At 48.8% G+C, this 13670-nt stretch overlaps 1 protein-coding gene across 3 annotated transcripts in view; it reads right to left on the bottom strand.

Moving 5' to 3' along the window:
- Nucleotides 1–13670, bottom strand: part of CFDP1 (craniofacial development protein 1) — a 120835-nt gene that overhangs the window by 2796 nt on the left and 104369 nt on the right. For 2 of the 3 annotated variants that reach the window (XM_045443568.1, XM_045443569.1), the window contains one exon: nucleotides 7954–8112. The exons of the other annotated variant lie outside the window; for it this stretch is intronic. In XM_045443568.1, coding sequence (XP_045299524.1) covers nucleotides 7954–8112 — 159 coding nt within the window. The remainder of the gene's footprint in view (nucleotides 1–7953; nucleotides 8113–13670) is intronic. 3 annotated transcript variants of the gene reach the window in all.

Consider the following 13670-nt stretch of genomic DNA (forward strand, 5'->3'; position numbering starts at 1 on the left):
CCTTGACACAATCGAGTGAAGCCAAGCTGGGTGCTGTACAGGCAGTTGCAGGCAGAGTTCAGGTTTAGGGAAGGATTCAGGCAGCCAAGAGGGGCACATGTGCAGAACACAACTGTATTCTCAAGGGCAACTCAGACAAAAGTCATCAAGGCAGGCCTGGGAACTTTATTTCCCCATTCACAGCCATAGGCAGCTGCTAACAGGATCCAGCCGAGAGCCGGCCAGGAACAAAACTTCTATTGGACATGGATTCCCCCCACCTGCCAAAAGACAGGAAAGGTGCAGAGGATAAGAGCAGCTCTCATATTTACTATGTATGTTTGACTTTGGGCAAGACACTTAAATTCTGTGCCGTATTTTTCTTTTCTGTAAAGCAGGAATAAAAATGGCAATACCCCTGACAAAGCAGTGAGCCTGTGAGAAATGCTTTGTAAACAATAAAACAAAAACAGATGAGCACTGAGGGGTTCTTGCTTCCCACTTCTTTAAAAAAAAAATTTTATCTTTAATGTTTTATTTATTTTTGAGAGAGAGAGAGAGACAGAGTATGAGCGGGGGAGAGGCAGAGAGAGCAGGAGACAGAATCCACGAAGCAGGCTCCAGGCTCTGAGCTGTCAACACAGAGCCCTACATAGGGCTCGAACCCGTGAACCACAGGATCATGACCTGAGCCAAAGTCAGACGCTTAACCGACTAAGCCACCCAGGTGCCCCGCTTGCTTCCCACTTCTGACTTAACTGTATCATTACAAAGCCTCAAAACCTGGGACAGCTGGAACAGGAACTAAGAGACCAAGAGCAAGGGGTTGGGGGGAAGGCCACCTCCTCCAAGGTGGTCCAGGTAGATGGCCTATTTAAATGGAGCCTCAGGAAATTTCAGGCACCTTAAGCAGGTTACAGTCTCAGAACAGAACCACCAGCTGACAAGTGCAATGGCACTTTTCTGGCCTGTGCCCAGCACTCCTGGGGGACCCAGCCTGACTGGGCCTAGTCCACTGGGAAGCCAGGGGTGGGGCGGGGCCATCATCCCTTCCTGCTACTATTGCTCTATGTGGCCCATTTAAGAGGAAGCAGCTCCTTACTTTCATTAATAAAACATGCTAATAGCATCAAACCCTAAGGGATTTTCTAGCTTTTCCTTTCAGAACCAGGTTAGATACAACAGGCTCTGACATCTTTTTGATCTTTCAACCCAAATTACTCTTCTGGTACCAGCTGTTTGAGGTCCAGGCCAGCAAGGAGGGAGGGGAAAATGGCAGAAGGTAAGAGAAGGGTAGAAAGTGCTTCTAGGGAATATTTTGGTACCTACTCACTCCTTAAGTACCCACGCTGCAAAGGAAGGATGGCCCTCCACCCGCCCCAGAAATCAGAGGCCTTTGAGGGTGGGACGGCCCACTGGGCGGGCTGTCCCGGTCTTCCGCCAGTGAGAGGCCTCCTACCCACCAGTCAGGGAAAGAGCACAGGGAGGTGCCAGGACAGGTGAAGCAGGTACACGACCAAGGACATTTCCAGCCGCGTTACTGCTCTGTTCCAAGAGCGCCAGCGTTCAATTCCCCAAGCAAGCATGCCGTGCGGCACAAACTCGACAGGAAACGCGGGTCAGCTCAGGTCCCAACAGCAGGAGGCTGCGGCAGTGGAGGCAGGCTGAAGATAAAGCCCTGTGGTGGACGTAATAAGATATGCCCTTTTCTGCCGGAGAAATGCAACGACAGAAGCAACCTGCCCAGGGCCGCCAAGCCTGCGTGCCCCTACCTCGCGCCACAGGGTGGAGGAGTGTGTGAGGCCCAGAGTGAAAGAATGGCCACATTTTAATGAAATATCTCCACTGCTTTCTTCCCATCTCACCAGGCTGTGCTGGTTCTGAAAGACGGACTCCTGGGGGTCCTAGAGGTAGAATGCAGAAAAAAAGATTTTCCCTGGGCTCTCCTTCCTGTCTCTCCACATCACAAATGTACCTGGTTTCCAATCATCGAACCCCCGACCTTCAATTTGATCGCCAGCAGCAGCCAAGCCCAATGGGCCTGTTCTCATTCACTTTGTACGGATCCCTGCCCCAGGCCTACCATAAACACTGTGGGGAACCCGTGTGATCGGGTTACAAGGCTGGCTCGGGAGTGCAGGGCTCAGAGCAAGACCAGCGACTCTTTACTGTGCAGGTGACTGATCATCTTGGGTATAGGCATTTTAACCAACTGTGCGGCCTGGAAATGGATGTCTGGGTGGAGACATCATTCTGATGTATCATGCCCTTCTTTTCCAGGTGGCTAATTCTAATTCCAAAACAAAGCCATGCTGTCTGGCGGCTGGCGGGATGGACATTTAGACAGCGAAATGGCTCAGCACCTGCCCTGGGCTAGATTCTCTTCTAGATGCTGGTGACGGGGTGGTGAACCTGCCCCTGCTGTTGGAGGCTCACTGTATATGGAACGACACGACAACATACTCAAACACGGTCATGTGACTGATGGTTCCCGGGGGGGAGTCTACTCTAGAGAGTGGCACTCGAGTGACAAGTAAGAGCCATCGTGGAGGAGGACCTGGAGGAGCCCTACAGAGGCTGGGCTGTCATGGGCAGGGGAGAAGGGGATATGAGGTGGGCAAGGGAAAGCTCACGAAGGGCCTACAATGCCAGGGTAAGCTGAACCCTGACTGCCAATGCTATTGGAGGGCTTCCAGCAGGGAAGAGAGGAAAAATGGCTCATACACAAAAACCCTTTTAGCTGCTATTGGGGAGAAAGGAGGGAAGGGTACAGACAGAGAAACAGGGAGCCCAGCAGATATCTGTGGCTTATGCTGGAATAGGGGCAGTGGGGCCGGATAAAGCGACGGACTGATATATTTTACGAGATAATGGTCTATTGGACTTTCAGAAAGTGAGCAGAAAGAGGAAATCAAGGGTGACTCCTAGGTTTTTCTTTTAACGGGTGGATCGATGGTGATGGTGCCGTTTTCTGAGAAGTCTGAGGAAGGAGTCTACGGAAGGAAGGCAAGTATTCGGTTTTGGGTGTTAAATCTGATGTGTGTCTTGCACACGCAAACAGAGACGTCAACCCGACAGGAGATGTCAACCCGACAGGTGATACGGGAGTCTGGAGCTCGGCGGAATGGTCAGGCAGGGGAGAGCTTTTCTGGAAGCCGTCGGCAGACAGTGGTACCTAAGCTGTGGAACTAGTGAGCTCTCCTGGGGGAGGTGGGGTGTGGGGCGAATGTGAGGACAGACGGCTGCCCGGCTCAGCCCTGGAACTTCCCAAGTTTAAAAGCCCAGAGAAGGAAGAGGCTAGCCAGGGGGACTGGGAGGAGATGCCACGGAGCTGTATCTGCCACCTCTGTGGAAAGCATTCCTGAAAGTTGGGCAGGGATACATCAGGAGGGAATTTGAAGGAGTAAGGCCCCTGATGGGGTGTGGTCAGTAATGGCAGATGGAGAAAGAAGAGTGAGCAGAGGACTCACTATATTTATAAACACCCCAGACATCTCCCCTTCAACTCGAGAGGTACACTGAAGAGTTTCTACTTTATAGGTGAAGAAATGGGCTAAAGCACATGGCAGGCTGGTAGCGCGAGATTTGAATTCAATTTCAATTCAGTTTTACCGTAAAATGTAAAACACACACTAAAGTGTACGAAACGGGCAAGGCAAACGAATCTTCATCGAGCGAGCCCTCACGCGGCCATCGCCAGGTCAAGACTCGGAATGCTGGTGGCCTGGAGGAGGCCCCTGCGTCACTCGTCCACCAGCGCCAGCCCAGCCAGGTGCGGGCTTGCTTGCCTTTGAAGTTTCTGTTCCCTGGACATTATGGTCTAGTTGTGCCTAATTCTGAACTTGACAGAAGTAGACTTATAGTGTGAATTCTTTGGCGACTTGCTTCTTTCACAAAATGACTTAGTGGACAGCACTGCTTTTGCCTGTTTTTGACCTTTATATAAATGGAATCAAACTGCATGAATATTACGTTGCTGAAATTTATCCATGTTCATTCCAATTACTAAAGAGTACCCCAGTGTGAGAACTGCTAAAGAAAACCTCAGACCCAAAATGGTGTCACTTAGGTTAAGGCCCCAGGTCAGTAAACCCAGACTTAATACCTAACCTAACTGCAGTTTCAACCCCCTAGGAATGTAACCTTTAACCGGTCAGTCAGGAATTTTCTGGTCAGCACCAATAAGGTAATCTGTCACATGGGCCTTCTTTATCTGCCAAAGAAAGATGAGGTAATCCACCTATTAGAACCGTTTTGTCATCAAATGGAGGTGACCTCACCTGAAATAATCCTTTTTTGCTTAGGACTTCCTTGTCCTCCCTTTAAAAACCCTTTCCTTTCTGTAGCCCTCTACGTGGTAGACGGGAGGCTGCCCAATTCACGAGCCGTTTAATAAAGCCAATTCGACCTTCATACTTTGTCTACTGCATTACTGACAGATACCTGAGTTGCCTCCAGTTTGGGGATATTATGAAAGGTACTATCACTGCCATCTTCACACCTGTCTTTGGGGAACACACAACTGAATTTCTGCTGGGAACATGGCTGGTGTGGGGCTGCTGAGTTGCAAGGAGTGACCACGCTTCGGTGGTTAATGCCAAGAAGGACATTCAAACATGAGCTGTCGAATCTCCCAGATGCACTGATGTTTTCATCGTGATGAGGAGACCTCCTCTTTGTTTCTGGAAATGCTCCTGTCTTAAAGTCTATTTTGTCTAATATCAGTACAGCTCCATCAGCTTTCTTCTGGTTAGTGGCTACTTGATTTATCTTGTCTTCCATCTTTTTATTTTCACCAATTCTGCATCCCGCTGTTCTGATGTGTCTCTTTTAACCAGTAAATTAGTTGTTTTTTATTTTCTAATTCAATGTGTCAATCCCTGTCTCTTCACTGGAGCGTTTAGTTTATTGACATTTAATGAAATGTCAATGGAAGTAGCAGACACACATGTTAAAACAGACCTGGTCCTGTGCCTGCAGTTTCTCAAGGTACCTTGTTTCCTTACATATTTTAAGATGGCAAAATTGCCTTTAAATAATTGGACAGTAATAACCCAAAATTGACCAAGCTAGCTTCACATTCTATCAAATCTTTTTAAGGGGGAAGACGTGTTAGCATGTACTGAACTGGAGTTACTATCAAAATATAAAAAGCATGACATAAGCTTTTAATCTCAATCCAATCTTATTTTAATCAAGAATGCAGAACAGAAATATTTTTATCACCAGTTATGATCTGAATTCTTGTATGAGATCAATTTAAATCTGGTACTTGTAAAAAGGTCACAGTCTTCTAAATATATATGGCAGAGGCCAATCATAGGTGCCTCGTTTGAGATGTTATCAAATAGGACTTTTCCCCTTCTTGGTTTCAGCAAAGATCACCTTTATTCCAGGGATATACCTCTTGGGATTCTGCACACATTCCCTCAGAGATTCCCTCCCCTTGAGTCCTTGCTGTTGCTGGCACCTGTGAAGGAGAATTGGGGGCCTGAGCTGCCTCTGCCCAAGCAGACTTACAGGTCTGGTTCTTATGCTCCTTCCCTTTTCAGGAGAAATCTCTCCCTTCTCGACATTCCCTGTTTTGAAGGTGGCTCTCTAGTTTCGTGTGTGCTGGAAAGGCTCACCTAGCAGCTGGCTATCTTGCTCTCATCTCTAGAATTTTGATGTTATGGTCTCGTGATTCTCAACCCTGGCTATGTATCAGAAGCACCTGAGGACTGAGTTAAAGATACAGATACCTGTGACTCCTGATTCAGCAGCTCTGTATGGGGGTGGTGGCCTTGTCACCTCAACTCTGGAAACCACCCCCAGAGGATCCTCACGCTTAACCAAGGTGAGACCCTGGAGCTACAGCATGTTCCCTGGACTAGGGGTTGAGCCCCTTTACTACAACTACAAGAGCTAGGAAAGGCAGGTGAGGGGAGGTGTGGGGGTGGGCACTAGAGAGGGAAGGTGAGAACAGCCAGAGGCAGGGCAAAGAAGCCATCAGATCTGCACCGGAAAAACAGAATCAGATCAGCAGAATCAAATGGGGCAGGGGGGCGGGGAGGATCTCAGAGAAGGAGGGAAAGCAGAGCACCTAAGAGCTGCATGCTATTAGTAGTTCCCTAACCCAGTTACGTGATTTTCCATTGCCTGAAAAGTCCTCATTGGGCAGATGTCCTTTTAATCTTGTTTTCTCTTCCAGTCTACATTTTATTAACTCTCCCTTATCTTCAACAGCACCACTCCTTACTTTTATAAGACCTCTATTAACTTCAGCAGAACGAACATTGTCCCACCCATACAATCAATATTCAGAGGAGCAATAAAGTTGCACACAGCGGGAGATCCCTTGCTGCCTTAGATCAGAAGGCAAATGATCTGTGAGTTACCAGAGCTAAAGATCTGTGAGTTACCAGAGCTAAAAAGGTGGGGAGGTCTGGGGCAAGGTCAGAGGCCTTCTCTAGATAACACAGATTCCTGCCCGTGCTGTATTCTGGGCCTTCCCCTTGGGGCGCTTGGGTGGCTCAGTCAGTTGGGTGTCCGACTTCAGCTCAGCTTATGACCTCACGGTTGGTGAGTTCAAGCCCCAAGTCAGGCTCTGCACTGACAACTGACAGCTCAGAGCCTGGAGCCCGCTTTGGATTCTGTGTCTCCCTCCCTCTCTTTCTCTACCATCCCCTGCTTGTGCTCGCTCTCACTTTCTCTCTCTCTCTCTCTCTCTCTCTCTCTCTCTCTCTCTCAAAAATAAATAAATAAACGTATCCTGGGCCTTCCCCAGGAGGCTTCGGCACTTCTGCCTCTGTCCTGGGGCATTCCGTCTTTGACAGACTGACTTAGAAGCCTGATGGTTAAATGAGCTCATGAAGTCACTTAACAAAAAAATTTTTGAACATACTGATCAGCTTCCAGGTTCATTCAAATAATCTTGAGGCCTGATTTAGAAATGTGACCCCCTCCCAATAACCCCCTTACCTGTCCTTATTATAACTTAACTTACAAATAACCTGAATGACTACCACTTAATGCATCCTTTTACGTGACAGGGGCTCTGCAAAGGGTTTTATGTACTTCATGTGTGTGATATGTATGTTATTCATGTGTTACATGCGTTATCTCATGAGATCCTCACAGTCACCCTGAGTGTGGTATCATGACCCCAATTAACAGGCAAAGGAGCTGAGCCTCAGAAACGCCCAGCATGCTGCAGGGAGAGCCCTTCCTGATGAGGGGGGTGGTGAGGACCCAGAGCTGTCTGACAGCCACATAACACTTCCTTTCACTCTTAGGGGGGCAGGGAGTGATGACCTTGAGCCACGGACCCTGTTCTGTAGTAACTCTGTTTTTTACTTCTTCTGAGAATGATTCCTAAGTGTTCACCGAACACCATCTTTTTTGATAATTCCTCAATACAGAGCCTACGGATGCCCTCTCCGTATTCCACAGTGAAGACGAGGGTGCAAGTGACAGCCTGGGTGCTGTGTGAGGGCCGGTGTGTCGTACAGGTTGAAGCCCCAGCCTGGGCCATAGTGACACAGGCAAAACCAATTCCGCGATAAGGCAACGACATCCGGGCGCTCTGTTGCCTCAGCTCCTGAAGCACTGGGCTGGTCTGGCTTCTCAGAAGGCCAAACCATTCCGATCAGGCCAAGGCTGACACGGGAGCCAGATCTGACCATGTGACCAAACCAGGGGACTTAGAATTCACGGGAGCAGTCATTCAGGGAGCTCGGCTGGGCAGCTGGGCCGGTGTGACTGGCCCCCAGAGGAGGGCTGCTCTCGTGTCCCCTCCCCCGCTGCCCCTCAGTGTGCTGCTCACCCAGAGGGTCTGCTCCGCATTAGAACAGAGCCTCACCGACAAGCCAAAGTGCTCACATTTTTTGTTTCACTACGAAAAGTGCCTGCCTGCTTACACTGGGCAGCCTGGCTGTAATGAATTATTTCCGAGTGTTCAGGATTTTCAGAGGAACGGAATCTACTACTCCTTACCCTTCCTTCCCTCGATTATGGATGGCTAGTTCTTCACCAATGCCCTCCTCCTCCTTGAAGCTCTCCCAGTCCAACTTGGACTTCTCTAGGGTGCTCATCTTCTGCTTCTTAGCTCCAATTTTCCCCAAAAGGCTGGTCATGCCACTTGATCTTTTTAACCTAGGGAAAGCGAAAAAACGAAATGTGTAAACATGTAAGAACAATCATCTCTTGATTCATGGTTTTTCTGATTGTTGCAGGGCTCCCTAGATTTGAGCTTTTTATCTTAATGGAAACCTTTTTTTGTATTTAGAGTACTTCCTGTCTGGTGCAGAGAACACTTTAAGTAGACCAGAATTCGAATGCACTTTTCCTGCTGAACATCTCTGATGGCTCTAAGGACCTAGGACTAGGAAATCCTAAAGACCTCTGTTTGCTCTGTAGGACAGGTCTCTACTTGCAGAGAGGGAGACGCGCCGCATGATTCAGACACGGCTCTAGAGTCACATGCCTCTGTAGATATTCTGGCTCGGTGTGACCTGAGCCTACTTAACCGCATCTGCCCTGGTTTCCTATAACCTACCAGGTGAACAGTTATTCACAGGGCTGTAGTGTATCTTGGAGGTAAAGTGCTTTAAAATAGCACTGGGCACAGAGTAAAGGTGTAACAAATGTCAGCCACCCTGAGTCAGTGTCATCATTTGTGCCCTAAAGCCCCAGGGAACTCCTTTAAGAGAAAGAGAAACAGATCCCAACACTGATGAGCAGAAGTCACAGTATCTTAACAAGACTCTAAGGTCAGTTTCCTTTCGACTCCTGTGAGTCAGGACCCTGGATTTTCCCAGGAGGTGGAGAACATTCCTCACCCTGAAAGGAGGGAGTATACAGCCTGTGTTCTACTTGCTGGTGACACGATCATGGACTGTGGGAGAAACCCCATACGCCCAAGTTCAAGTCTTGGCAGGTCACATGTCTCCAGTCACTGTTAAATGTAGAAGATAAAATAAGGAAAACAGAATGCAGCTAGTTAGTAAGAAGGTGGTATCAGGGCCAAGAACTATGGAAGGAACATGGCCTTTGGTCACTTTATGGAACTAAAACACGTTGTATACGACCACACAGGAAACTGAAAGTTACTTTCTGCTTTACTGGGCTATGTAGGAGAGTCAAACATGTACAACTTGTATGAGCTAACATCATAAGTCCTACTGATAACATCAGCAGTAATACCTTTCACTTGCCTAGAATGCTAATTCTCCAAGTGCTTCCCTTGCCATTTTCTCATTGTACTCTTACTATGGCCCGTGAAAGAGGACCACTGCATCTCCGAATTGGGGGAGGAACACTCGAGAGGATCTGGTGTCATGCTAACCCTTCTGAAACCCACCTCCCTGCAGCACAGGGCCAGTGAAGGATGGCCCGTTCCTGCCTCAGAGCGAGCAGACAGGCTGGTGTCCACACCGAACACAAGACTCCGGGGGCCAAACCATGACCCTCCACACCCTCATCCTATTCATGCTGGTCAGGAGGATGTTAACTCCCCTGTTGTGGTCACATCCCACCACACGATGTTAGCTTAAGATGGACGCAGGACAGGCTGGACAGGCATCCTCGTCCTCATTTTGAATTGGACACATAAACAAAGTTCAGAGAGGCTAAATGACACAACGAAGGTCAAGCCAATAGAACATGCAGAGCCAGGACAAAGCAAGGTCTTTCTGACTCCCAGTGTGGTGCCCTGTGCGGTCTCACGTCTAAGCTGAGAATCTACTTGAGATATTTTTTGACAGCTATTTTACTTCCCAGTTTGCTTAAAAATTTTCCAAACAGCTCTCTGTGATTTTCACTTCACATCTTCTAAAAATTCTTTTCCACGTAAGTCACTTCCTACAACAATCTCTCATCAAAGCACGCGCGCACACGCACGCACCCAGGCTGTATTTTTACCAGGAGCAGAGCATGAGTGAGGGTACAGAAACTGAGTACGTCCCCCATCTTTCCCCTCCTCCCTGGCCTCACTGCCACCGCCCTGGTTCTTACTACTTTATCATCTCTTCTGGAGCACTCTGCAGTCTCTTCTCTCGTCTCCCTGACCTGTTTTGTCCCAGCCCACTCACCTGTTCCACCCTGGCCTCTAGTCCACGTGCCATCATTAAGGGGAATTCCCTGAAACACAAGGCTTATCATGTCTTTCTGCTTAAATGTCCCTTCCCTGACCCCTCATTGCTCTTAAAATAAAGAATACATTTCTTCCTAACTTGCAAAGTTCTTCCTCATCTTCCCTCACCACATCTACCCTTGTAAGCTAAGGTCCAACCATACAGTCCTGAACCTAGAGTTCATCTCCCATTTATCTGGTCTTGTCTCAGCTTAGGGGCGACTCCTCCAGGAAGCCTTCTCCGACCCTTTGCCAATCTCTGGATGAGATGCCTCCTGGTGGTGTGTCTAGGGCACCCATTTGAGCACCGATCCTTCCCGTAGCAGATGCTTGAGAACTTTGATTCTAGCTGCCGCCACACTGGGCACTTCTGAGCAGGCTCAGAATCACTGCTGACAACATCTACCAAAAGCATGCACCTCGAGGCTTTCCTTTTCTGGCTGCAGGGCCTCCTCTGATCCTGCCTACATTTTGGAAGCACTGCCTGGCCGCGTGGTGGAGGTCATACCATTGGGGCCACCCTGATGGCCCCAGATGGCTACGGCTACAAGGCGCAGACTCCTGTCCTCACACAGGCAATTCCAGGAGGTCATCTGAATGCTCCTAGAAGTCCTGGTGGCAAGGAGCCCTTGCAGCCCTGGAAACACACTCTCATACTGGCTTTCCCTCCTGCCCATCCCCTCCCTCTACCTCCTCACTCCTGCTGCCCGAAGACGGCTTCCCAAACAAGGACCTACACTAACGGACTTATCCGAGGTCCTGCTTTGAGGGGAACCTAACTGCTTAGGCGCAACACTGCTTTCCTCGTGCGTGCTCCGTCTCTCTGAGGGTACTTAAGCTCCAGGTCCCCAAATCTCTCTATGGCACATGGATTGGGTGTTACAAACAGCAGGCACTCAATCAACGTCACCCAGATCACAGAAACAATTAGAGGGAGGGAATCAGCTCTTTACAGAATAAAGGGTGTTCAGAATACTTTTAAATTGGGGATTCTGAGGGAAGCGATTTCTTTTTTTTTTCTTTTTAATTTTTTTTTTAATGTTTATTTATTTTTGAGACAGAGAGAGACAGAGCATGAATGGGGGAGGGTCAGAGAGAGGGAGACACAGAATCTGAAACAGGCTCCAGGCTCTGAGCTGTCAGCACAGAGCCTGACGCGGGGCTCGAACTCACGGACCGCGAGATGGTGACCTGAGCCCAAGGCGGCCGCTTAACTGACTGAGCCACCCAGGCGCCCCGAGGGGAGTGATTTCTACTTGCCTTCATTCATCATTCAGCTCATGACAACCTGGTCCCTCCACCCGAGCGGCACCATAAGCTCTGTACAGCATCTCCCACCCTCAGCTGCAGTTCTGATGGTAGTCCCAAATTATACCATCTTTCTGACAATCACTTTGAGAAGTCTGAGAAAATGATCTTTTGCAGCATTAACAGTGAAGAGAGTTCGAGAAAAGTAAAAAGCCATAATCCCCCTTTGCCTTGCTCACCACTGAACACCAGCGAAATGTCACCTGTGCCTAATATGCTTTAAGGGAAAGCTTCCAGGTTTGTCTTCACTGGATCATGAATGTGGTTTGTGACTTCCTAATCTGATACGTCTCGAAAGCAAAATTACCTGTCTTGTATTTGAGGCTACATCAAAGTGAATGACACATTTATGGCAGCAGCCAAAACATGCGAGGCTCATCACGACTGAGAGCCCTTTCTCTTCTGGAATCTGGGGCGTGGGGTCCCTACAGGCTTTGGAGCACTCATATGCCCCACCACTCGACACGGGGCTGCAGTGGCACAGGCCTGGCATCGCTCCATCACAGCTTTCGGGAGGGCACGTGTACCATGACATCGGCCCTAGCTCTGCTGTTAAGGTTCATCAACCAGGCTTTCAGGAGGGCAGAGGCAGGCAAGAAAGCCTCAGCTTCTGGTCAAGGGCGGCTGGCTCTCTTGGCCAGGAAAGAGCGCCGCAGAGAGTACCGCAGTGGTCCCGAGAGGGGCGGCTCGCCAGGAGGCGTCTATTAGCACTGCCCTCCCACAGACCTCTGGCAGCTGTGGGAAGGGGGAGGTCAGAATTCCCTCAGAGACCCCTCTGCTGTCAGCAGGAACCAGTGCAGTTTCAGGCAGCAGATCAACAGAGCCACCGATTTCTCTTTGTACTGGATCCTAAGTCATAAGGGCAAGGTACTACCAGAGGGTCGCCTTTGCAGACCACCTGTTTCCCCAGCCATGGATTTTCGGATCTTGATTCTAAATTGTGGTGAGCTGTGTCACCGAAGACCACGGTACTTCATTCAAGAGACTCCTCATCCACCTGTTGCAAGGCCAAGTCCAAAGAAACGCACCATTCACTTGCTCATTCTCAGACATGTCCGGTACGTGGCTACCAAGATGTTTCCACAATGTAACAATGGCCTTTCAACCCCCTCCTCCTGAATGCCACTGTCCTCTACTGACCTAACTACCGTAAGTTCGATGTGAAGACTAATCCTGTCCAAGCGCATGGCCTCTCCTCTAAAGCAGCAGGCTTCTGCGCCGAAAGAGCGCCTGGCTGAGTGCAGCGGGCTTGCTGGTGAAAGCAGCTCCTACCAAGCTTTTTTCTCTCGTGTATTCGAGCTCATTATCCCTCAATAAGCAATTCTCTTCTGTTCCCTTTCCACAGCACCCAGCCCAACGACCTATGCCAACACCAGACACCCATGAAGACCTCGCACACACAGATTCAGAACCTCCAAAAAAGTAAAAGGGGCAAAAAAAGGCAAAATGACAGTCATCTTTTTCCTTTCTCAATTCAAAGTTTATGATGATAATCTGCTAGAACTTCTTCTGCTTCTCTTGAGTCACAGAAATGGAAGTTTAACAAAATTCACCGCAACCAAATGATAAGCTCTATCCTGTTGAGTATGTCAGAAAGACATTAGTAACTTGTTTTCTTGGCTCCAGCCTCAGAAGCATGGACTCAGATTCACCCGAACGAATCCACTGATCCCATTCATTTTGTAGCAAAAGCACTGCTCTATCCAGCTGCCCTCATGATGCTTTGGATCCTGCTGTTTATTTCCAAGAGGTGCTGGGAAAGAACCCGGAAGATAACAAGGGGAAACAGAGAGGGTGGCAGGACACTGCAACTGACTGTGAAGGAAAAGTGGGCACATCCTTCCCCAAGATCTTTAAAATTGGCCTCAGGAACTCAGCCGGCCCACAGAATAGAATTTTAGGTTTGGGAATGAATTTAGAGTCAGTCATTCATTGTACTCCTCCATCAGAGATTACTGAGAAATGACTGTATACCAGACACAAATACATAAGGCATAATCTTTGGCTTCAAGGAGACAATGTAATAGAAGAGACCGTCATACAGGCAAATTATAACCACATACTTACTTTCAGAGCACAAAAGAGGGACCATATGAGAGGCTGCTTAATCCAACTTCCTTATTTTAGAGATGAGTTAACTATGAAATCCAAGAAGATTAAGAAACCTGCCCAAGTTCCCAAGGGGACACGTGGGACCAGTACTCTGTGCTTCTCTGTGCTTCTGACCTCCGGCCTGTCTCACCCCCCCTCCTCCCCACCTGTCTTTTCTACC

The sequence above is a fragment of the Leopardus geoffroyi genome, chromosome E2 (assembly GCF_018350155.1).
Source record: "Leopardus geoffroyi isolate Oge1 chromosome E2, O.geoffroyi_Oge1_pat1.0, whole genome shotgun sequence".
In the NCBI taxonomy this organism is placed as follows: domain Eukaryota; kingdom Metazoa; phylum Chordata; class Mammalia; order Carnivora; family Felidae; genus Leopardus; species Leopardus geoffroyi.